This window comes from Salvelinus fontinalis, chromosome 21 (assembly GCF_029448725.1).
Source record: "Salvelinus fontinalis isolate EN_2023a chromosome 21, ASM2944872v1, whole genome shotgun sequence".
NCBI lineage: Eukaryota > Metazoa > Chordata > Actinopteri > Salmoniformes > Salmonidae > Salvelinus > Salvelinus fontinalis.
Genome location: NC_074685.1, coordinates 9,154,519 through 9,180,178, shown reverse-complemented (window position 1 = coordinate 9,180,178; position 25,660 = coordinate 9,154,519). Strand labels below are relative to the sequence as shown.

The window sequence follows — 25,660 nt, the reverse complement described above, 5'->3', positions numbered from 1 at the left end:
ACTCTGTCATCAGCTGTCCCTTATGCTCTTGAGTTTGAACACAGACACATTATGAACAGGAGGAACACCAAACAAACAACACACACATCATGGGGTTCCCTCTTTCGGGATCAAACCTCAGGGAGTCGGAGTTCCCCCCCCCCACACACACCCTAGTGCTCTGCTCTATCATGCTCTGCTCTATCATGGTGCCACCTCAACCTTAAAACCTCATCCCAAATGGCCCCATGTTAGACAGCTGAGCCACACAGAAACAAAGGGCTGTGAGAAGGCCATTCCAGACAGACCACCATTGTAAGAGCACGATCAGGGAGTGAGACTGTTATTAGGCTACAGGACATACAGTCAGAGTGCAGAGGAGTGAGTTAATCTGTCATTTTAGTTTATCACCAGAGAGAGAGAAAGAGAGAGAGGGGGTGGGGGGGGTGGGACTCAGTTATCGATGCATTAGTGGGTTGGGGAGTTGAGAGTTGGTGGCTCAACGACAATGATGGTGACGATGATGACCAGTGAGTAACCAGGAAAAGGATGGCAAATAATAACAACGACACTGACAATACTACTAACGTACTCTAACGACAGAATTATTACAATTACAATGATAAATTAAAACGAACTGAACAGAACTATAACAATAACCAAAATAGAGCATTAAAGTCACATTTGACAGTGTAACCTGAAGTTACAGTATTTAAGCCTCGTTATAGCCAACAGTGTGGCCAAAAAACATTGGACATTCTTGTACAGGGAAAATGAAGTGATGTCACAACCACTCCACAAATAATACGCTTGACCCTGTGAGGTATCACTATACACAGTACCTTTGAGTATGTGGGAGTGTATGTTACCTTGTTCTTGTTCTTAATGAAAGGCCACAGTTTGCCCTTGCTCTTGCCCCCGCCGGGACGTTCCTTGGCCTCTCCTCGTGAGTTAGACAGGCTGGTCTCAGAGACAGTCCTCTTCATGGTCTGTCCCGGCCCGTAGTCCTCAAACTCTACGTCCCCTGGGGGCTCAAACCCAGACTTGTACGACTCTACTACCTGCTTAGAGTCCTGGTGGGGTGGGGAAGGGGGAGAGATGGTAAGGGGAGAGACAGATTTGTTAGGTCTCTCCTATCTCTTATGGCAGTCAACAGTTTCATAATAACATTTGAATATGACCAGAAAACTCCCTTTCTATTCCAAGAATTCCTAAAAAGCAGGTTAAATGTAAAAGTCCAGAAAACAAAGTGACAATTAGGACACCACTCATTGTTCACTACAGAGTTACAGGGTCTGTATCGGTATCTCTATCATTATATTGATAAGGCCAGAGGGAAGAGGTCATCAGCCTTACTGCTGCTGGCGGTAGAGACAGAGCCATAGGGTTCTGTGTAGAGAGGATATGAAAGGGAGCCATTCCATGTGAATCTATTATTCCTACTCTTTTTACTGGAACAGCACAGGCCTTAATTTAGTAATCTCCCCTCCTTCCCTTAGGGACACCCCAGGGATAGGCTTTGTCAAACCAGGCATGCAGCCAACATGAGACATCTCAATATATTAGGCTGATGATTTTCTATAGCTAGCACTAAGATAGTGTCCGCCATCTTGGCATACTGGATTGAATGCTTGAAAAATCGTATGTTTTTTTGACTCAATGAGTCACATATAAATGACTCACGTGTGTGTATGTATACTGTCAAGGGTGTGTATGTTTTCTGGTGAAGTGGGAACTGATAGTTAACCTTGTGTGTGCAGACAGTGAAGTGGCCAGATCCAGACTAGCTGCTCCCTCCCACAATGTAGTGTGATACTTCACGCAACATTCACACAAGCAAAAACGTTTAATTTGGCACTATACTCTAACCTTTTTTTATTTAAGTTCAAATGTTTAATATGAGGCGACAGTACAGAATGTCACCTCATATTTGAGGTTATTCATGAATGAATCATGAATAATGATGAGTGAGAAAGTTACAGATGCATAAATATCATATCCAACAAAAAATGCTAACCTCCCGTTACTGGTAATGGTGAGAGGTTAGCATGTCTCAGGGGTATGATCTCTTTGTGCCTCTGTAAATTTTTACCTCATCATTATTCACAATTAATTCATGATTAGCTGTAATCATGGTAGCATCCACATTAATATAGAAGTGTACAGAAACATATTATATTCTTATTTTGCTATATCTGTGTAGTATTGTGTTGAGTTAGGACCAGCCACTCTTAGAAAAAAGGGTTCCAAAAGGGTTCTGTGGCTGTCCCCATAGGATAACTCTTTTTGGTTTTAGGTAGAACCCTTTTCGGTTCCATGTAGAACACTGCGGAAACGGTTCTACCTGGAACCAAAAGGGTTCTTCAAACGGTTCTCCTATTGGGACAGCCTTTTTGGTTCTAGATAGCACCTTTTTTTCAAAGAGTGTACTGGTCCAAACTGGTACCATATCGGTCAAACAACGGTAGTGGCAGCATCACGCTACTCTGTTCAATCAAGTACTTGCCCCACCTCTCGGTGACTCCAAATTGATACAATACATTATTTACCATTAATATCTATTGGGCACAACAATCTGAAACACAATTTTAAAAAACATGCAAATGCATCCAACAAGTTTGTAGAGTTACATGCTTGATGTAGTCATTGCATGTTAGGAATATGGGAACAAATACTACTACTTTAATCCACAAAAGTGAATTTGACCTTCAAATGCTTGATTTCTAAATGGTAAATCAGATATTTATGTAAATACCCTAAAATAAAAGGTGACATTCTGTACTGTCACCTCATGAAACAATTGATCTCAAATCCCAAATCCTGGAATATAGAGCCAAATTAAAAGTTTTAGCTTCACTGTCCCAATACCTTGCATTCGGAAAGTATTCAGACCCCTTCCCATTTTCCACATTTTGTTACGTTACAACCTTATTCTAAAAATTTTTTTTATTTTTTTATTCCCCTCATCAATCTACACACAATACCCCATAATGACAAAGAAAAAACTGTTTTTTAGAATTTTTTTGCATCCTCTCTAGAGATGGGAGAACCTTCCAGAAGGACAACCAGCACTCCACCAATCAGGCCTTTATGGTAGAGTGGCCAGATGCAAACCACTCCTCAGTAAAAGGCACGACAGCCTGCTTGGAGTTTACCAAAAGGTGCCTAAAGGACTCAGACCATTAGAAACAAGATTCTCTGGTCTGATGAAACCAATATTGAACTCTTTGGCCTGAATGCCAGACGTCACGTCTGGAGAAAACCTGGTACCATCCCTACGGTGAAGCATGGTGGTGGTAGCATCATGCTGTGGGGATGTTTTTCAGCTGCAGGGACTGGGAGACTAGTCAGGATTGAGGGAAAGATGAACGGAGCAAAGTACAGAGAGATCCTTGATGAAAACCTGCTCCAGAGCACTCAGGACCTCAGACTGGGGTGAAGGTTCACCTTCCAACTGGACAACAACCCTAAGCACACAGCCAAGACAACTAGTGGCTTTGGCGCAAGTCTCTGAATGTCTTTTGAGTGGCCCAGCCAGAGCCCAGACTTGAACCCAATCTAACATCTCTGGAGACCTGAAAATAGCTGTGCAGCGACACTCCCCATCCAACCTCCTTGAAAGGATCTGCAGAGAAGAATGGGAGAAACTCCCCAAATACAGGTGTGCCAAGCTTGTAGCGTCATACCCAAAAAGACTCGAGGCTGTAATCGTTGTCAAAGGTGCTTCAACAAAGAACTGAGTAAAGGATCTGAATACTTATGGAAATGTAATATTTCGGTTCTTTCTTTTTTATGAATTTGCAACTAATTCTAAAAACCTGCTTTTGCTTTGTCATCATGGGTGATTATGTGTAGATTGATGAGAGGGAAAAACGATTTAATACATTTTAGAATAAGGCTGTAATGTAACAAAGTGTGGAAAAAGTCAAGGGGTCTGACTTCTTTCCGAATGCACTGTAAATATGTAGGGGAGGGAGGGGCAGGGAGAGAGAGAGAGAGAGAGAGAGAGGAGGGAGGGAGGGTTGTGAGTGAAATTTATCAGCTCTCAAAGCAAGCTTTCTTTCTCCATATCTGTACCTATCTCTCTCTCTCTCTCTCTCTCTCTCTCTCTCTCTCTCTCTCTCTCATTATTGCTCCTGTTACATTGCTGTTTTCCCAGCTCTCTCGCTGAAACAATTAACTGTGGGAGTGTCAAGGGATGGGGCTTAAATTAGCCCAGAGATGATTGGCTGAGCCAGGTGGCTGAGTGAGTGAGAAGGCTCCAAAGAAAGTATTCTCACCCGTTTTAATCCCAGGTCTTGTTATGATTTAACAGATGAGCATTTGAGGTGGATGGGTGAGGCAAATACCTCAGTATCTCTGAATTTTGTAAGGCCAAGAACCTGGACTCTAGTGAGGGAGGAATACCATCACCAACACATAGTACCCACATGGTTCTAACCTGGAAGAAGACTGTACACACAATCTTGCACATGTGTGTGCGTTCGTACTCACAGTCTTTGGCTCGATGGACTCAGCAGCCTTTGTCATTCCGTCTAGACATTTCCCTACGATAGGCAGCACCTCACGGTCCACCTCTGCGTATGTCTTCATGGACACACCCACCCTCTCGATCCGCCTCTCCTCCATCTCCTGGAGTTTCTACATACACACAAACACACAAATATCCTTATTACAATGCTGTAACACCAGCATCCTATTACATACTATAAGACAGTAGCTCTGTGGTCGTACCACACTATACTGCTGCCAAGTATGTAAGGTACTGTAAATCTATGAAGATGTCTATAATTGGTTTAAAGATACCATAGTTGGGAGGTTGCTTTTCCAACTGGCTCTGACACCACTGGCCATCAGGCCAACTCCATTACTATCACCGGTTGTAAAGAGGCCGGGGATAACATTAGAGTCGGCAAGAAAACAGCTTTAACGTCATGGCATCACCTGGCATCACTATCATCTAACTCAAATGTGTTGCCAGCAGATGCACCGGTCTTCATCATGAATGGGCACAGTCCGTTGTGAAGGAATTCTACGATGATCATCATCAACCGCTGTTTTATTCATCTACATAATTGTTAATAGGAGGACCACAATTAAAATATATATTTTTTATTATTATTAACTTTAGTGTCATCTTCAAATGCATTGTGTCCATAAGTTGGGGTTGTAATGTATTTTAAAATGGTCAATTAATCAAAAGACACTGAGACAGATGAGGGCATCACTGTCTGTAATAATGTGTATTTTCTTTAGGTTATCTGGAATGTATTGGGGATGAAGGTGTAGTAATGTGTAGTATTACCAGGAATATATTGGGGATGAGTGTGTAGTATTAACTGGAATGTATTGGGGATGAGGGTGTAGTATTATCTGGAATATATAGGGGATTAGGGTGTAGTAATGTGTAGTAATACCTGGAATATATTGAGGATGAGGGTGTAGTATTAACTGGAATATATTGGGGATGAGGGTGTAGTATTAACTGGAATATATTAGGGATAAGTGTGTAGTATTAACTGGAATATTTTGGGGATGAGGGTGTAGTAATGTGTAGTATTACCTGGAATATATCTGGGATGAGTGTGTAGTATTACATGGAGTATATTGGGGATGAGGGTGTAGTATTATCTGGAATATATTGGGGATGAGGGTGTAGTAACGTGTAGTATTACCTGGAATATATTGGGGATGAGTGTGTAGAATTAACTGGAAAATATTGGGGATGAGGGTGTAGTATTAACTAGAATATATTGGGGATGAGGGTGTAGTAATGTGAAGTAATACCAGGAATATATTGGGGATGAGGGTGTAGTATTACCTGGAATATTTTGGGGATGAGGGTGTAGTAATATCTGGAATGTATTGGGGATGAGGGTGTAGCATTATCTGGAATATATAGGGGATTAGGTTGTATTAATGTGTAGCAATACCTGGAATATATTGAGGATGAGGGTGTAGTATTAAATAGAATATATTGGGGATGGGGGTGTAGTAATGTGTAGTATTATCTGGAGTATATTGGGGATGAGTGTGTAGTATTAACTGGAATATATTGGGGATGAGGGTGTAGTAATGTGTAGTATTACCTGGAATATATTGGGGATGAGGGTGTAGTATTAACTGGAATATATTGGGGATGAGGGCGTAGTATTATCTGGTATATATTGGGGATGAGGGTGTAGTATTACCTGGAATATATTGGGGATGAGGGTGTAGTAATATGTAGTATTACCTGGAATATATTGGGGATGAAGGTGTAGTAATGTGTAGTATTACCTGGAATATATAGGGGATGCGTGTGTAGTATTATCTGGAATATAGTGGGTATGAGGGTGTAGTATTATCTGGAATATATTGGGGATTAGTGTATAGTATTGTCTGCAATATATTGAGGGTGATTGGGTAGTATTAATTGGAATATATTGGGGATGAGGGTGTAGTATTAACTGGAATATATTGGGGATGAGTGTGTAGTATTACCTGGCATATATTGGGGATGGGGATGTAGCATTATCTGGAATATATTGGGGATGAGGGTGCAATTCTAACTGGAATATATTGGGGATGATGGCATAGTATTATCTGGAATATATTGGGGATGACGGTGTAGTAATGTGTAGTATTATCTGGAGTACATTAGGGATGAGTGTGTAGTATTAACTGGAATATATTGGGGATGAGGGCGTAGTATTATCTTGTATATATATTGGGGATGAGGGTGTAGTATTACCTGGAATATTTTGGGGATGAGGGTGTAGTAATGTGTAGTATTAACTGGAATATATTGGGGATGAGTGTGTAGTATTACCTGGCATATATTGGGGATGAGGGTGTAGTATTATCTGGAATATATTGGGGATGAGGGTGCAATTCTAACTGGAATATATTGGGGATGATGGCATAGTATTATCTGGAATATATTGGGGATGAGGGTGTAGTAATGTGTAGTATTATCTGGAGTACATTGGGGATGAGTGTGTAGTATTAACTGGAATATATTGGGGATGAGGGCGTAGTATTATCTTGTATATATATTGGGGATGAGGGTGTAGTATTACCTGGAATATTTTGGGGATGAGGGTGTAGTAATGTGTAGTTATACCTGGAATATATTGGGGATGAGTGTGTAGTATTATCTGGAATATATTGGGGATGAGGGTGTAGTAATGTGTAGTATTACCTGGAATATATTGGGGATGAGGGTGTAGTAATGTGTAGTATTACCTGGAATATATTGGGGGTGAGTGTGTAGTATTAACTGGAATATACTGGGGATGAGTGTGTAGTATTACCTGGCATATATTGGGGATGAGGGTGTAGTTTTATCTGGAATATATTGAGGATGAGGGTGTAGTAATGTGTAGTATTACCTGGAATATATAGGGGATGAGGGTGTAGTATTAACTGGAATATATTGGGGATGAGGGTGTAGTAATGTGTAGTAATACCTGGAATATATTGAGGATGAGGGTGTAGTATTAACTGGAATATATTGGGGATGAGGGTGTAGTATTAACTGGAATATATTAGGGATAAGTGTGTAGTATTAACTGGAATATTTTGGGGATGAGGGTGTAGTAATGTGTAGTATTACCTGGAATATATCTGGGATGAGTGTGTAGTATTACATGGAGTATATTGGGGATGAGTGTGTAGTATTAACTGGAATGTATTGGGGATGAGGGTGTAGTATTATCTGGAATATATAGGGGATTAGGGTGTAGTAATGTGTAGTAATACCTGGAATATATTGAGGATGAGGGTGTAGTATTAACTGGAATATATTGGGGATGAGGGTGTAGTAATGTGTAGTATTATCTGGAGTACATTGGGGATGAGTGTGTAGTATTAACTGGAATATATTGGGGATGAGGGCGTAGTATTATCTTGTATATATATATATTGGGGATGAGGGTGTAGTATTACCTGGAATATTTTGGGGATGAGGGTGTAGTAATGTGTAGTATTACCTGGAATATATTGGGGATGAGTGTGTAGTATTATCTGGAATATATTGGGGATGAGGGTGTAGTATTATCTGGAATATATAGGGGATTAGGGTGTAGTAATGTGTAGTAATACCTGGAATATATTGAGGATGAGGGTGTAGTATTAACTGGAATATATTGGGGATGAGGGTGTAGTAATGTGTAGTATTATCTGGAGTACATTGGGGATGAGTGTGTAGTATTAACTGGAATATATTGGGGATGAGGGCGTAGTATTATCTTGTATATATATATTGGGGATGAGGGTGTAGTATTACCTGGAATATTTTGGGGATGAGGGTGTAGTAATGTGTAGTATTACCTGGAATATATTGGGGATGAGTGTGTAGTATTATCTGGAATATATTGGGGATGAGGGTGTAGTAATGTGTAGTATTACCTGGAATATATTGGGGGTGAGTGTGTAGTATTAACTGGAATATACTGGGGATGAGTGTGTAGTATTACCTGGCATATATTGGGGATGAGGGTGTAGTTTTATCTGGAATATATTGAGGATGAGGTTGTAGTAATGTGTAGTATTACCTGGAATATATAGGGGATGAGGGTGTAGTATTAACTGGAATATATTGGGGATGAGGGTGTAGTAATGTGTAGTAATACCTGGAATATATTGAGGATGAGGGTGTATTATTAACTGGAATATTTTGGGGATGAGGGTGTAGTAATGTGTAGTATTAACTGGAATATATTAGGGATAAGTGTGTAGTATTAACTGGAATATTTTGGGGATGAGGGTGTAGTAATGTGTAGTATTACCTGGAATATATCTGGGATGAGTGTGTAGTATTACATGGAGTATATTGGGGATGAGTGTGTAGTATTAACTGGAATGTATTGGGGATGAGGGTGTAGTATTATCTGGAATATATAGGGGATTAGGGTGTACTAATGTGTAGTAATACCTGCAATATATTGAGGATGAGGGTGTAGTATTAACTGGAATATATTGGGGATGAGGGTGTAGTATTAACTGGAATATATTAGGGATAAGTGTGTAGTATTAACTGGAATATTTTGGGGATGAGGGTGTAGTAATGTGTAGTATTACCTGGAATATATCTGGGATGAGTGTGTAGTATTACATGGAGTATATTGGGGATGAGGGTGTAGTATTATCTGGAATATATTGGGGATGAGGGTGTAGTAACGTGTAGTATTACCTGGAATATATTGGGGATGAGTGTGTAGAATTAACTGAAAAATATTGGGGATGAGGGTGTAGTATTAACTAGAATATATTGGGGATGAGGGTGTAGTAATGTGAAGTAATACCAGGAATATATTGGGGATGAGGGTGTAGTATTACCTGGAATATTTTGGGGATGAGGGTGTAGTAATATCTGGAATGTATTGGGGATGAGGGTGTAGCATTATCTGGAATATATAGGGGATTAGGTTGTATTAATGTGTAGCAATACCTGGAATATATTGAGGATGAGGGTGTAGTATTAAATATAATATATTGGGGATGGGGGTGTAGTAATGTGTAGTATTATCTGGAGTATATTGGGGATGAGTGTGTAGTATTAACTGGAATATATTGGGGATGAGGGTGTAGTAATGTGTAGTATTACCTGGAATATATTGGGGATGAGGGTGTAGTATTAACTGGAATATATTGGAGATGAGGGCGTAGTATTATCTGGTATATATTGGGGATGAGGGTGTAGTATTACCTGGAATATATTGGGGATGAGGGTGTAGTAATGTGTAGTATTACCTGGAATATATAGGGGATGCGTGTGTAGTATTATCTGGAATATAGTGGGTATGAGGGTGTAGTATTATCTGGAATATATTGGGGATTAGTGTATAGTATTGTCTGCAATATATTGGGGGTGATTGGGTAGTATTAATTGGAATATATTGGGGATGAGGGTGTAGTATTACCTGGCATATATTGGGGATGGGGGTGTAGTATTATCTGGAATATATTGGGGATGAGGGTGCAATTCTAACTGGAATATATTGGGGATGATGGCATAGTATTATCTGGAATATATTGGGGATGACGGTGTAGTATTGTGTAGTATTATCTGGAGTACATTAGGGATGAGTGTGTAGTATTAACTGGAATATATTGGGGATGAGGGCGTAGTATTATCTTGTATATATATTGGGGATGAGGGTGTAGTATTACCTGGAATATTTTAGGGATGAGGGTGTAGTAATGTGTAGTATTAACTGGAATATATTGGGGATGAGTGTGTAGTATTACCTGGCATATATTGGGGATGAGGGTGTAGTATTATCTGGAATATATTGGGGATGAGGGTGCAATTCTAACTGGAATATATTGGGGATGATGGCATAGTATTATCTGGAATATATTGGGGATGAGGGTGTAGTAATGTGTAGTATTATCTGGAGTACATTGGGGATGAGTGTGTAGTATTAACTGGAATATATTGGGGATGAGGGCGTAGTATTTTCTTGTAAATATATTGGGGATGAGGATGTAGTATTACCTGGAATATTTTGGGGATGAGGGTGTAGTAATGTGTAGTATTACCTGGAATATATTGGGGATGAGTGTGTAGTATTATCTGGAATATATTGGGGATGAGGGTGTAGTAATGTGTAGTATTACCTGGAATATATTGGGGATGAGGGTGTAGGAATGTGTAGTATTACCTGGAATATATTGGGGATGAGTGTGTAGTATTACCTGGAATATATGGGGGATGAGGGTGTAGTATTATCTGGAATATATTGGGGATGGGGGCGTAGTATTATCTGGAATAAATTGGGGATGATGGTGTAGTTTTAAATGGAATATATTGGGGATGAGGGTGTAGTATTATCTGGAATATATTGGGGATGAGGGCGTAGTATTATCTGGTATATATTGGGGATGAGGGTGTAGTTATGTGTAGTATTACCTGGACTGTTTTGGGGATGAGTGTGTAGTATTAACTGGAATATATTGGGGATGGGGGTGTAGTATTAACTGGAATATATTAGGGATGAGTGTGGAGTATTACATGGAACATATTGGTGATGAGTGTGCAGTAATGTGGAGTAATACCTGGAAAATATTGGGGATGAGGGTGTAGTAATGTGTAGTATTACCTGGAATATATTTGGGATGAGGGTGTAGTATTACCTGGCATATATTGGGGATGAGGGCATAGTATTATCTGGAATATATTGGGGATGAGGGTGTAGTAATGTGTAGTATTACCTGGAATATATTGGGGATGAGTGTGTAGTATTACCTGGAATATATGGGGTATGAGGGTGTAGTATTATCTGGAATATATTGGGGATGGGGGCGTAGTATTATCTGGAATAAATTGGGGATGGTGGTGTAGTTTTAAATGGAATATATTGGGGATGATGGCATAGTATTATCTGGAATATATTGGGGATGATGGTGTAGTAATGTGTAGTATTACCTGGAATATATTGGGGATGAGGGTGGAGAATTACCTGGAATATATTGGGGATGAGGGTGTAGTATTATCTGGAATATATTGGGGGTGAGGGCGTAGTATTATCTGGTATATATTGGGGATGAGGGTGTAGTTATGTGTAGTATTACCTGGACTGTTTTGGGGATGAGTGTGTAGTATTAACTGGAATATATTGGGGATGGGGGTGTAGTATTAACTGGAATATATTAGGGATGAGTGTGGAGTATTACATGGAACATATTGGTGATGAGTGTGCAGTAATGTGGAGTAATACCTGGAAAATATTGGGGATGAGGGTGTAGTAATGTGTAGTATTACCTGGAATATATTGGGGATAAGTGTGTAGTATTAACTGGAATATATTGGGGATGAGGGTGTATATTAACTGGAATATATTGGGGATGAGGGCGTAGTATTATCTAAAATATATTGGGGCTTAGTGTGTAGTATTAACTGGAATATATTGGGGATCAGTGTTTAGTTTTAAATATAATATATTGGGGATGAGGGTGTAGTATTATCTGGAATATATTGGGGATGAGGGTGTACTATTAACTGGAATATATTGGGGAAGTGTGGAGTATTAACTGGAATTTATTGGGGATGAGGGTGTAGTATTAACTAGAATATATTGGAGATTAGGGTGTAGTAAAGTGTAGTAATACCTGGAATTTATTGGGGATGAGGGTGTAGTATTAACTAGAATATATTGGAGATTAGGGTGTAGTAATGTGTAGTATTATCTGGAGTACATTAGGGATGAGTGTGTAGTATTAACTGGCATATATTGGGGATGAGGGCGTAGTATTATCTTGTATATATATTGGGGATGAGGGTGTAGTATTACCTGGAATATTTTGGGGATGAGGGTGTAGTAATGTGTAGTATTAACTGGAATATATTGGGGATGAGTGTGTAGTATTATCTGGAATATATTGGGGATGAGGGTGTAGTAATGTGTAGTATTACCTGGAATATATTGGGGATGAGGGTGTAGTAATGTGTAGTATTACCTGGAATATATTGGGGGTGAGTGTGTAGTATTAACTGGAATATACTGGGGATGAGTGTGTAGTATTACCTGGCATATATTGGGGATGAGGGTGTAGTTTTATCTGGAATATATTGAGGATGAGGGTGTAGTAATGTGTAGTATTACCTGGAATATATAGGGGATGAGGGTGTAGTATTAACTGGAATATAGGGTTTAGGGTGTAGTACTGTGTAGTAATACCAGGAATATATCGGGGATGAGGGTGTAGTATTACCTAGAATATATTGGGGATGAGGGTGTAGTATTAACTGGAATATATTGGGGATGAGGGTGTAGTATTACCTGGAATATATTGGGCATGAGGGTGTAGTATTTCCTGGAATATATTGGGGATGAGGGTGTAGTTATGTTTGGCATTGCATGGAATATATTGGGGATGAGTGTGTAGTATTAACTGGAATATATTGGGGATAAGTGTGTAGTATTAACTGGAATATGTTGGGGATGAGGGTGTAGTATTACCTGAAATATATTGGGGATGAGGCCGTAGTATTACCTGGAATATATTGGGGATAAGTGTGTAGAATTAACTGGAATATATTGGGGATGAGTGTGTAGAAGTAAATATAATATATTGGGGATGAGGGTGTAGTATTACCTGGGATATATTGGGGATGAGTGTGTAGAATTAAATATACTATATTGGGGATGAGGGTGTAGTATTACCTGGAATATATTGGGGATGAGTGTGTAGTAATGTTCATTCTGCTCCTGGTTGAACTTGGTCAGGTAGTTGGAGTATTCAGTCTTACTGTCTGCTGCAATCTGGTGTCTCATCTGAGCCTGCTGCCGCGCCTGAGGAGAAACAAATACACACATCACACATAATGAACTTGGTGCCTTCATGACTCACACGTATACACGCACGCACACACACACACACACACTATCCCAGGTGCAGGTCTGTTGAGGGAGCAGCAGTAGCAGAAGCCATTAGCAACACACAGTGTATGTTGAGTGATACAAACAGGAAATCATTTAAAGAGCCTTAAATACCCGACATAACCCTTGAATGAGAGGAATGGAATTCACCACAGACTAAAGAGTTCTATGTCATGTCACCTGTCATGTGATCCTCAGACAGTCCTCACCATAGTGCAGGTCATGGCTGCCCAAAGTAAGTTCCTTCCAACGGTAAACCAGGCCTGTCCCTCTCCTCCCTACAGTACACCAGACCTGACCCTGTGTCTCCTCCCTACAGTACACCTGGCCTGTCCCTGTCTGTTTCCTCCCTACAGTACACCAGGTCTGACCCTGTCACCCAGGCCTGACCTGAGCCATACCATATTTCTATCAAGGTTAGGTTCCATTCGAATTGAAGGCAGTCAATTCAGGAAGTAAACAGAGATCATTTATTTTCAGTGACTTCTCAATACACTGACAAGTAGAAGCTATTTATTTTTAATGTGTTTACATTTCAGAATTTTAAAATCAAATCACTTGAATTGACTGCCTTCAATTTAACTGAACAAAAAAATGCAACAATTTCATTGATTTGACTGATTTACAGTTCATATTGAAATAAATTAGCCCCTAACCTATGGATTTCACATAACTGGGATAAAGATTTACATCTGTTGGTCACAGATACTGTTCCTCACAATTGCCCTCAGGATCTCGCAACGGTATTTTGGTGCATTCAAATTTCCATCGATAAAATGCAATTGTGCTCGTTGTCCATAGCTTATGCCTGCCCATACCATAATCTCACTGCCATCATGGGGCACTGATCACAATGTTGACATCAGCAAACCGCTCGCCCACACGACACCATACACATGGTCTGTGGTTGTGAGGCCGGTTGAATGTACTGCCAAATTCTCTAAAATGACATTGGCGGCAGCTTAGGGTAGAGAAATGAACATTACATTCTTTGGCAACAGCTCTGGTGGACATTCTCGCAGTCAGCATGCCAATTGCACTCTCCCTCAAAACTTGAGACATCTGTGGATTTGTGTTCTGTGACAAAACTGCCTATTTTAGAGTTGACTTTTATTGTCCTCAGCACAAGGTGCACCTGTGTAATGATCATGCTGTTTAATCAGCTTCTTGATATGCCAAACTTTTCAGGTGAATGGATTATCTTGGCAATTTTGAAATCGTTACTAACAGGGATATAAACAAATTGCAGCTCATGAAACATGGGACCACCACTTTACATGTTGCGTTTATATTTTCTTCAGTCTAGAGTTGATCCAAACACTGATTTCTACAACGCTGCAGGTCTGAGACCTGTTCCTGTCTCTCTCCTCCCTACACCTGTTCTAAACCAGTTTATCTCAGGCATGTTTAACCAGATTAGAAACAGTAACTACACTACATACTACTGATACTGAATGCTTGTACACCCCCCAAGACACAGAAACAGACACACACACACACACAGGGCTGGCATAATAATCAAATGGAGGGGGGACACAACTTCTTGACTACCACACCTATACAGAGTGAACAGAGCGGTGAATGTGTGTAAAAGAGAGACAGATGTGTGGAAGAATAGATACACCCTGGCAACACTAATGATCAACAAACCTCAAACTAACCTCAGCTGCCTCACATCCTGTTGACGCACTAGGCAGTAAACAGTGGATAACCTAGCTCAGTATGATACACACACCAAACACACACCTCTTCTGCAGAGACACTTTAATCTCTGAAACAAATCTAAAACCACAAAGCTAAACTGAGACTGAAATGTCTTAAGGCTCGCACATATTGCACCGAATGTGGATCTAGCGTCCGTCTGCCGGTCATTCATCGGGTTGTAGAATAGCCGTGCACTCAGTTTGCAAATTACGTTCAGAGGTGCTAAGTATTCTGGGCCAGCAATAGCTATTGGTGTGTCCGAGACCTTCCAGAAATAAATAAATGCACCTTACAGACATACATGTGATCTTGTGAGTGTTTTGAATAAAGAAAAAGAGACAGAAATAAATGTCGGATGCTTTTGCTTGCATAGCCACATTAGCCAAGCAGTACGTTGATTAATGTCAACGGTGTTAAGGATAAAGCAAGCAGAAGGTTTTGACAAATACACACATGACGAGACTGAGCGATATAAGCCTAAACTCACAGAAAAAACAACAGGTATGAAAACACAGCAAACAGACCTCCAAAGACAACTTATTATGCTAAAAAGCAACCCTACAAAACAGAGATATATAGACACACCTGAGAGGACAAAGGACAGTGCTCAGTATTGGACAGAGTCCAGATATATGACAATGCTCAGTATTGGACATAGTACAGATATAGGACATAGTATAGATATAGGACAGTGCTCAGTATTGGACAGAGTCCAGATATAGGCCAGTACTCAGTATTGGACAGTGTCCAGTATTGGACAGAGTCTAGACATAGGACAGTGCTCAGTATTGGACAGAGTCCAGATATAGGCCAGTGCTTAGTATTGGACAGAGTCCAGATATAGGACATAGTTTAGATATAGGGCAGTGCTCAGTAATGGACAGAGTCCAGATATAGCACAGTGCTCAGTATTGGACAGAGTCCAGATATAGGACATAGTATTGATATAGGACAGTGCTCAGTATTGGACAGAGTCTATATATAGCACAGTGCTCAGTATTGGACAGAGTCCAGATATAGCACAGTGCTCAGTATTGGACAGAGTCCAGATATAAGACATAGTTTAGATATAGGACAGTGCTCAGTATTGGACAGACACCAGATATAGGCCAGTGCTTAGTATTGGACAGAGTCCAGATATAGCACAGTGCTCAGTATTGGACAGAGTCCAGATATAGGACAATGCTCAATACGGGATGCTGACGTCAATTCAACATCTGTTCGATGTTGGTTCAATGTAATTTCAATTAAATGAAGTTAAATCCTATTCTCGCTATACACCAAGTCACTTGGCTCTGTCATAACCTCACATGGTCTCTCCTATCATTGCTATGCAGACGACACACAATTAATCTTCTCCTTTCCCCCTTCTGATGACCAGGTGGCGAATCGCATCTCTGCATGTCTGGCAGACATATCAGTGTGGATGACGGATCACCACCTCAAGCTGAACCTCGGCAAGACGGAGCTGCTCTTCCTCCCGGGGAAGGACTGTCCGTTCCATGATCTCGCCATCACGGTTGACAACTCCATTGTGTCCTCCTCCCAGAGCGCTAAGAACCTTGGCGTGATCCTGGACAACACCCTGTCGTTCTCCACCAACATCAAGGCGGTGGCCCGTTCCTGTAGGTTCATGCTCTACAACATCCGCAGAGTACGACCCTGCCTCACACAGGAAGCGGCGCAGGTCCTAATCCAGGCACTTGTCATCTCCCGTCTGGATTACTGCAACTCGCTGCTGGCTGGGCTCCCTGCCTGTGCCATTAAACCCCTACAACTCATCCAGAACGCCGCAGCCCGTCTGGTGTTCAACCTTCCCAAGTTCTCTCACGTCACCCCGCTCCTCCGCTCTCTCCACTGGCTTCCAGTTGAAGCTCGCATCCGCTACAAGACCATGGTGCTTGCCTACGGAGCTGTGAGGGGAACGGCACCTCAGTACCTTCAGGCTCTGATCAGGCCCTACACCCAAACAAGGGCACTGCGTTCATCCACCTCTGGCCTGCTCGCCTCCCTACCACTGAGGAAGTACAGTTCCCGCTCAGCCCAGTCAAAACTGTTCGCTGCTCTGGCCCCCCAATGGTGGAACAAACTCCCTCACGACGCCAGGACAGCGGAGTCAATCACCACCTTCCGGAGACACCTGAAACCCCACCTCTTCAAGGAATACCTAGGATAAAGCAATCCTTCTGCCCCCCCCCCCCCCCCCCCCCTCCCTTAAAAGATCTGATGCACTATTGTAAAGTGGCTGTTCCACTGGATGTCATAAGGTGAATGCACCAATTTGTAAGTCGCTCTGGATAAGAGCGTCTGCTAAATGACTTAAATGTAAAATGTAATGAATCAAAGTTGATTCAACCAGTGTGTGCTTGAACAGGTGATTGTGTTTTGGGGTGACTTGTGTAAGCGATGAGAAACAAGGTCGAAACTCGAGACAGTTTGTGTGTGTTTTCCCACAGATATAACACATGCTCTGCCCAGTGTGGACCTACCTTGTGGGAACTTCGCTTCAAGGTATGGCAGAAAAATAAATAACAACAAAAACACACAAAGTTAGCCACTTCCTGCTGAACTGGAAGCAGGAAGCTTTCATAGACCCTGCATAGTCATAGCTACAGTCATTGCTCCAGGGGCTCCAGGTGGTAGGCCAATAGGCCTAGTTAATTTACAACTGACACTTGAGGGCCACCGAGCAGTAGGCCATCTTTTTTTCTTTCTTCAGTGCTTTCCAGCGGAGACTACACTTCATAGGATACTCAGTAAAATTCCACACAAAGCCATATTGTCTTAATCTAAGTGCTGAAGCGGCCAAACCGTAATTTGAAGGATTTGTCCGCCAGTGGAGGATAGGTAGCAGTTTGAGGTTGGCACCAGCTGCTTACCAAACCACCAGAACCCCAGCTCAACAAACTCCAGCCTCTCTGGAATATACCCAGTGCTCTGAGATATGGTCCTAACTAAGACTACACGGTTCAGATTCCCCCAGTCCAAATATATCCCAAGTGGAATACTTCTATTATCTTAAAACATAGCAAGTGAGTGTATTTGAAGATTTACGCTACAGTTTTCCCATTACTGAATTATCTGAATTCTCTCAGCAGTGCTTGAGATGTCATACCACAACACCACAAGAAGACTGCTAAACACACAACACACAATCCAACACTTAGCCTATAACCATCAGTATAACAAATCAACACATTAATGGTTAGGGTGGTGACATGTCATGTTTTCCGATGATGTAATACTCCAATGTCTCCTAAATGATGGAGGGAATCTTGTCTGCAGTCAGAGGAGGAACACATGGAAGCGTTTGGTTTGTCAGGATCATCTAGCAGCGTATTATGTGGCCTGGTTAATACACTAAATAGTGAAAGGCAGATCCTAACAGACCATGATACATAGAAAGTGATGGATTTATTACATGATTTATTACTAATGACATCAGAGTGGTGGCAAATTTATATCCATGATATCATATGCCAGTGTGTGTTTCCAGAATGAGGGAGTGTTAGGAGTAACACAGGTCACATTAAAATAGTAAGGCTTCATCCAACTCAGCTCTCTGATTCCCTGCCTGGAACAAAGAACTGCCACGACAACAGAAACAAGACAAACGTTGAGTAACTGTTGGAAAGAAAAGCCACAGAGGAAAAGAGCAGATGCAGGAAATTATGTAAAAATAAAAGGGAGTAAAAAAACGGAATTAATGCCCGTCCCAATGTCAGCTGGGTATTGTAGAAGAGGAAATGAAATAATGTATATTTATTTTGTTTTCTCCATTTAATCAGAAAGAAAGTGAATCTGAGTAAGTGAGAGGAGGCGAGTGAGGTCAGAGTCAGACAGACACGCACACAACAGATACTATGTATGAATAATGTAGGGTCTGTTAACATTACTGCAGTCTTCCATTAGATAGCGACACACACACACACACAGAACTGGGAACACAGCAGTGTGTGTGTGCGTGGGGGAGAGCGAGCACCTACAGACTCACGCTTATCTATGAAAGGGCCAGTTTAGACTTTCCACTGGCAATAAACTCTCCATACAAAACTCCAGATCAAGACCTATGTTGCCTTGCCATAATATCATATAGAGAATCACATATTGAGTGTACATGACTAACACCAATCTTCAAATGCATTACAACCATCCTTGTTATGACTAAAGACTTGTTTGTTCCTCAAAACCAAGCAGTGAATAACTTAATTTCCACTAACACAGGGGACTCAGACACAGTGCCAGACGTGGTATGTGTTTGTGTTGGTTGCTGAGGGAGAAGCAGGGCTGATGCAGTATGTCAGTTCAGTTCCTGTCAGTCCAGTGCTGTACAGTGCTGCTCTGGTCCGAGCCAATGGTCTGAGCCCGTCCATTGTGGCTGTTTGGCCATGAGAGACTGAGGACATAAAGGCTCCTTGTGCAGGCCTGTATTAGCATCATAATCGGATCTGAACCGTGTCCGCTCTGAGCTCTGAGCCTGGTCCGCTGCTGGGTGGACTGCTGATGAAGCAACACACCGGGGTGGTGCTGACCCATGATGCCTTGCGACATGGCGTGGCGTGGGCGGCAGTGTGTGGGTCAAAGACACGTATGTCAGAGGCTATCCCAATTCCCGACTGATGATTAGGGACACAGGATGTGACATCAACACAAGACCCCAAAGTCTGATGACTGTTGAGATTCACTAGCGAGAGCATAAACGCAAATATGCAGATAAACAGATAAACAACACATTCACACGACACAATACTCCTTTTCCAGCATGCAAGGAAGGAAGGTTAGATAGAGACAACAATGTGCACACACACGCACACACGCACACACGCACACACACACACGCACACACACACACGGACACAAAGCTGGTTGTGCTGCCAAGCGACGCACATGGTAGACAGGCAGGTCACAATGACTGGCTGCTCTGCTCCTGGTCTGCCTGGCCAACAGTGATAATGACTCAGTCAGTAAGTCTTGCTATCCGCCGTGGTGGGAAGCAAGAGATCACTATTACTGTGCTGCTGACAGAGGGACACAATGCCAGCCTGTGCAGAAAGCCCTGGAGCAAAAGCAACTGTTACTGATGCCTCACGTGGGGTGGGTCAGGGAAAAGAGGGGGTCGTTGTACAGTACATGAACTCTTTTCTCTTTTCATGCACAGAGGGGAGAGATAAAACAAGTATGTTTAAGCAGTGTGATCATAATGCACTTGCTTGTGATTGGTCAGTGGTGGGCAGGCTAGTTTTTGATTGGTTGGTGGTGAGCAGGAGAGCGATGACAGGACATACCTTCTCCACGTCTGCTTTCGTTACATTGATGTCGGCGTCCATTCTCTCAAAGTACTGCTGCGCCCGGTCCGCCTCTTTACAGTCTCTCTCGAACCGCCGTTTACTCTGAGGGGAGAACAGTCGCATAGTTATTTTAGATGTCACTTATACAGTACGGCCTATAGCTCACTAATATAGGCTAATAAACATTTACCCTTTGGGAACTTGGAGAGGGATAGACGTCACATACAGTGTAGGTTACATGGACGTCATATCGTTTTAGACCAGGCATTGTGTGACATAGACGTCAGTTAGCCTACATTGGACATGTGATTATGACACAGCCAAAGGGTCTCTCTCTCAAAGTCAAGTCTGTCGGAAGATTAAATAAATGTTGGTGACTGTTTGTGCTCAAAATCATCCCTTCTTCCATCCCTCGCTCGGAACAATCAGTGTTTGTTCGTTGAGGGTGCACTCTAACCCTTGCCTCGCTGCCCTGAACACAATGGGAACATTGAGCGCTCAGAGAGGGAGGAGGAGAGGAATGGGACTGTAATGTTTCTCTCTCTCTCTCTGTCCAGATAGTGATAAGGAAGGCCCTGCAATGACTCAAACAATCACAGGGATAGGCTCTCCTTTACAGAGAAAACAAATACACTGACACTCATTCCTTTCACTCCTTCATTTGTTGGCCTCTCCTCCTCCACTCCTTGTGATCAGCTTGGAGGGAGGCCTTTATGCTAGGCTTTAGGAATGCACAACAATCTACTGCACTGTCCTTGAGAAACTCAGTCTGAATTAATGCAGTCTTCAGACCTGTTGTTAACCTGTTAATGAGGTAATGTCTTAATCTACCCTGCATATGGAACAGTCTGACGGTTCATTCAACGTTTACGGTCAAATTGTAGACCAATCACACCTTGGATACATCTCTATTTGTCCAGGAAGCCTACCGCGCCACAAAACCTCACCACCTCCACTTCCCTTCTTCATTTGATCTAATTTCAATCTGAGATGCAGCTATGACCGTTGATAAACTTTGAGCTCTGCAGTCCTATCCTCAACAATCTTTCACATTCACAAGAAAAAGGGCCATTGTTTTGGTTTAGTTTCTCATTGGGATGGAATGGCTAAGGGATAAAGGCAGTATATTATGAGTGTAATCCTGTGTAAATCCCTGCCTAGTGATTTTTATTAAACACACAGTTCCATACATTCGATACCCACTAATCCTTAAACAGGAGTGATTCCATTCACTACCAGGTAATGGGCTTCAGTTTCTCCACCTACAATACTGCAATTTAGCAACTACATGCACACTATGACCACTAAACTGTCATGACTATAGTAATACTATAACTACTAAACTGTCATAACTGTAGTAGTACTATGACCGCTAAACTGTCATGACTATAGTAGTACTACGACTACTGGGCTGTCATAACTGTAGTAGTACTACGACTACAGGGCTGTCATAACTGTAGTAGTACTATGACTACTGGGCTGTCATAACTGTAGTAGTACTATGACTACTGGGCTGTCATAACTGTAGTAGTACTATGACTACTGGGCTGCCATAACTGTAGTAGTACTATGACTACTGGGCTGTCATAACTGTAGTAGTACTATGACTAATGGGCTGTCATAACTGTAGTAGTACTGTGACTACTGGGCTGTCATAACTGTAGTAGTACTATGACTACTGGGCTGTCATAACTGTAGTAGTACTATGACTACTGGGCTGTCATAACTGTAGTAGTACTATGACTACTGGGCTGCCATAACTGTAGTAGTACTATGACTACTGGGCTGTCATAACTGTAGTAGTAAAATGGCTACTGGGCTGTCATAACTTTAGTGGTACTACGACTACTGGGCTATCATAACTGTAGTAGTACTATGGCTACTGGGCTGTCATAACTGTAGTAGTACTATGACTACTGGGCTGCCATAACTGTAGTAGTACTATGACTACTGGGCTGTCATAACTGTAGTAGTACTAAGACTACTGGGCTGTCATAACTGTAGTAGTACTAAGACTACTGGGCTGTCATAACTGTAGTAGTACTAAGACTACTGGGCTGTCATAACTGTAGTAGTACTATGACTACTGGGCTGTCATAACTGTAGTAGTACTAAGACTACTGGGCTGTCATAACTGTAGTAGTACTAAGACTACTGGGCTGTCATAACTGTAGTAGTACTATGACTACTGGGCTGTCATAACTGTAGTAGTACTAAGACTACTGGGCTGCCATAACTTTAGTAGTATTACGACTACTGGGCTGTCATAACTGTACTAGTACTACGACTATTGGGCTGTCATAACTGTAGTAGTACTAAGACTACTGGGCTGTCATAACTGTAGTAGTACTAAGACTACTGGGCTGTCATAACTGTAGTAGTACTAAGACTACTGGGCTGTCATAACTGTAGTAGTACTAAGACTACTGGGCTGTCATAACCCTAGTAGTACTATGACTACTGGGCTGTCATAACTGTAGTAGTACTAAGACTACTGGGCTGTCATAACTGTACTAGTACTACGACTATTGGGCTGTCATAACTGTAGTAGTACTAAGACTACTGGGCTGTCATAACTGTAGTAGTACTAAGACTACTGGGCTGTCATAACCCTAGTAGTACTAAGACTACTGGGTTGTCATAACTGTAGTAGTACTAGGACTACAGTGCTGTAATAGTATTATAGTAGTACTACATACTCAGTAATACTACTCTATACAGTACTTACCGACTCCAGCTGTTTCCACGAGCTCTCAATCTGTTGCTGTGCTTTACGTCCATCATGGAAGTGCTGATGGAGAAAGAGAAAAAAGTTATCACAACGTTTGCTCATAAATCATATCTACAAGAGCAGTGGGCGTGGCGCGTTGGGGGTAAAGAAATATAGTGATAAAAAAATTCGAAGGAGAAAAATTATGAGTTTTTTCTTGATGAAAGGGATGGAAGGCAGACGAGATGACGGGTGACTGATGTTTCTGTCGGATGTATGATTCATGCTGTGACACACCAGGAGATTATGGTTACAACATGAAGCCCGCCACACATACTGATTAAAAGCAGCTACACTGTGAGATGCAGGTTAGCCTCACCATGTTCCAGACCTAGGGCTAATACAGAAGACCAGGCTTCATTACTGGCAGAATTTTCATTGTTGCACATAAAAGACTGTAAAAACACCAGAAAATCACCTCCAAGTGATTTACATTTTGGAAATCTGTTCCCAAGTATTCCCACGCGTAACAGAGACGGAATCTTATACAAATGTAAACATGGTTTGAAATTATTGTTTATGTCAAATATTATATATGTTTGGGCTTCTTTCGGTCAATTTGCAGTCTCCAAATTATTTGGTATTATTTTCCAGCCCCATGACAATCCGCTCAAGAAGAAATTTGGCCCGTGGCTGAATCTAGTTGATGATCCCTGCAGTAGACGTTTGTACTTCATCTCAGTAGACGTTTGTACTTCATCTCAGTAGACGTTTGTACTTCATCTCAGTAGACGTTTGTACTTCATCTCAGTAGACGTTTGTACTTCATCTCAGTAGATGGCACAGATTTGATTAAAAAACACTAGATCACAGGTGCACAGCTACAGCCTGTGACTTCAAAATGACCTGTCCATTCATCGTCAAAAGGATTGTCCCAAAACAGATGGAGATTACAACTTTCTGCACCTTTCTGCACCTACAGATGGAGATTATATTACTGCCATTTATTAGGTTGAAAAGATGATGGCGTTTCAGTCACAATGACCTTCATCATTGGTGTAGAGGAGCGTTACATGTCTGTGTGAAAGCGATGCATTATGTCCATGAGCAGAACAGAAGCTGGTTGATTGGTTAGAGTGTAGTACCTCAGAGTCATGTGTCCTGACACTAGTGACATATTACAGGAAGGTGAGAGAAGTAGCTGATGGTTACCCTGCCTGGGGACAGGACACCCATCTTAATTTCCCCCAAATGTTACACGGGTGTACTGAGGCATGACCAACATATACAAGAAAAACTGTGAACACTTTGGAAATACCTGGATTTCTGCATAAATTGGTCATAAAATTTGATCTGATCTTCATCTAGATCACAACAATAGACAAACACAATCTGCTTTAAACTAATAACACAAAAACAATTCTACGTTTTCATGTCTCTATTGAACACACCGTGTAAACATTCACAGTGCAGGGTGGGAAAATTATGTGAACCCTTGGATTTAATAACTGGTTGACCCTCCTTTGGCAGCAATAACCTCAACCAAACGTTTTCTGTAGTTGCGGATCAGACCTGCACAACGGTCAGGAGGAATTTTGGACCATTCCTCTTTACAAAACTGTTTCAGTTCAGCAATATTCTTGGGATGTCTTTTGTGAAGCTATCTCTTGAGGTCATGCCACAGCATCTCAATCAGGTTGAGGTCAGGACTCTGACTGGGCCACTCCAGAAGGCGTATTTTCTTCTGTGGAAGCCATTCTGTTGTTGATTTACTTCTGTGTTTTGGGTCGTTGTCCTGTTGAATCAACCAACTTCTGTTGAGCTTCAATTGGCGGACAGATAGCCTAACATTCTCCTGCAAAATGTCTTGATAAACTTGGGAATTCATTTTTCCGTCGATGATAGCAAGCTGTCCACGTCCTGAGGCAGCAAAGCAGCCCCAAACCATGATGCTCCCTCCACCATATTTTACAGTTGGGATGAGGTTTTGATGTTGGTGTGCTGTGCCTTTTTTTCTCCACACATAGTGTTGTGTGTTCCTTCCAAACAACTCAACTGTAGTTTCATCTGTCCACAGAATATTTTGCCAGTAGCGCTATGGAACATCCAGATGCAGTTTTGCAAAACTTCAGACGTGCAGCAATGTTTTTGTTGGACAGCAGTCGCTTCTTCTGTGGTGTCCTCCCATGAACACCATTCTTGTTTAGTGTTTTCTGTATCGTAGACGAGATGTTAGCATGTTCCAGAGATTTCTGTAAATCTTTAGCTGACACTCTAGGATTCTTCTTAAGTTATCTTTGCAGGACGGTCACTCCCAGGGAGAGTAGCAACAGTGCTGAACATTCTCCATTTATAGACAATTTGTCTTACCGTGGACTGATGAACATCAAGGCTTTTAGAGATACTTTTGTAACCCTTTCCAGCTTTATGCATGTCAACAATTATTAATCTTAGGTCTTCTGAGATCTCTTTTGTTCGAGACATGGTTCGCATCAGGCAATGCTTCTAGTGAATAGCAAACTCACATTTTGTGAGTGTTTTTTATAGAGCAAGGCAGCTCTAACCAACATCTCGAAACTCGTCTCATTGACTGGACTGCAGGTTAGCTGACT

General features: G+C 41.7%; 1 protein-coding gene across 21 annotated transcripts in view; it reads right to left on the bottom strand.

The window, feature by feature from the left end:
• Positions 1 to 25,660, bottom strand: part of LOC129818129 (formin-binding protein 1-like) — a 125,020-nt gene that overhangs the window by 23,643 nt on the left and 75,717 nt on the right. For all 21 annotated transcript variants that reach the window (XM_055873739.1, XM_055873735.1, XM_055873740.1 and 18 more), the window contains exons 5-9: positions 23,067 to 23,129; positions 20,336 to 20,440; positions 13,131 to 13,259; positions 4,474 to 4,620; positions 849 to 1,052 (exon numbers count right to left, since the gene is read on the bottom strand). In XM_055873739.1, the coding sequence (XP_055729714.1) occupies positions 849 to 1,052; positions 4,474 to 4,620; positions 13,131 to 13,259; positions 20,336 to 20,440; positions 23,067 to 23,129 (648 nt within the window). The remainder of the gene's footprint in view (positions 1 to 848; positions 1,053 to 4,473; positions 4,621 to 13,130; positions 13,260 to 20,335; positions 20,441 to 23,066; positions 23,130 to 25,660) is intronic.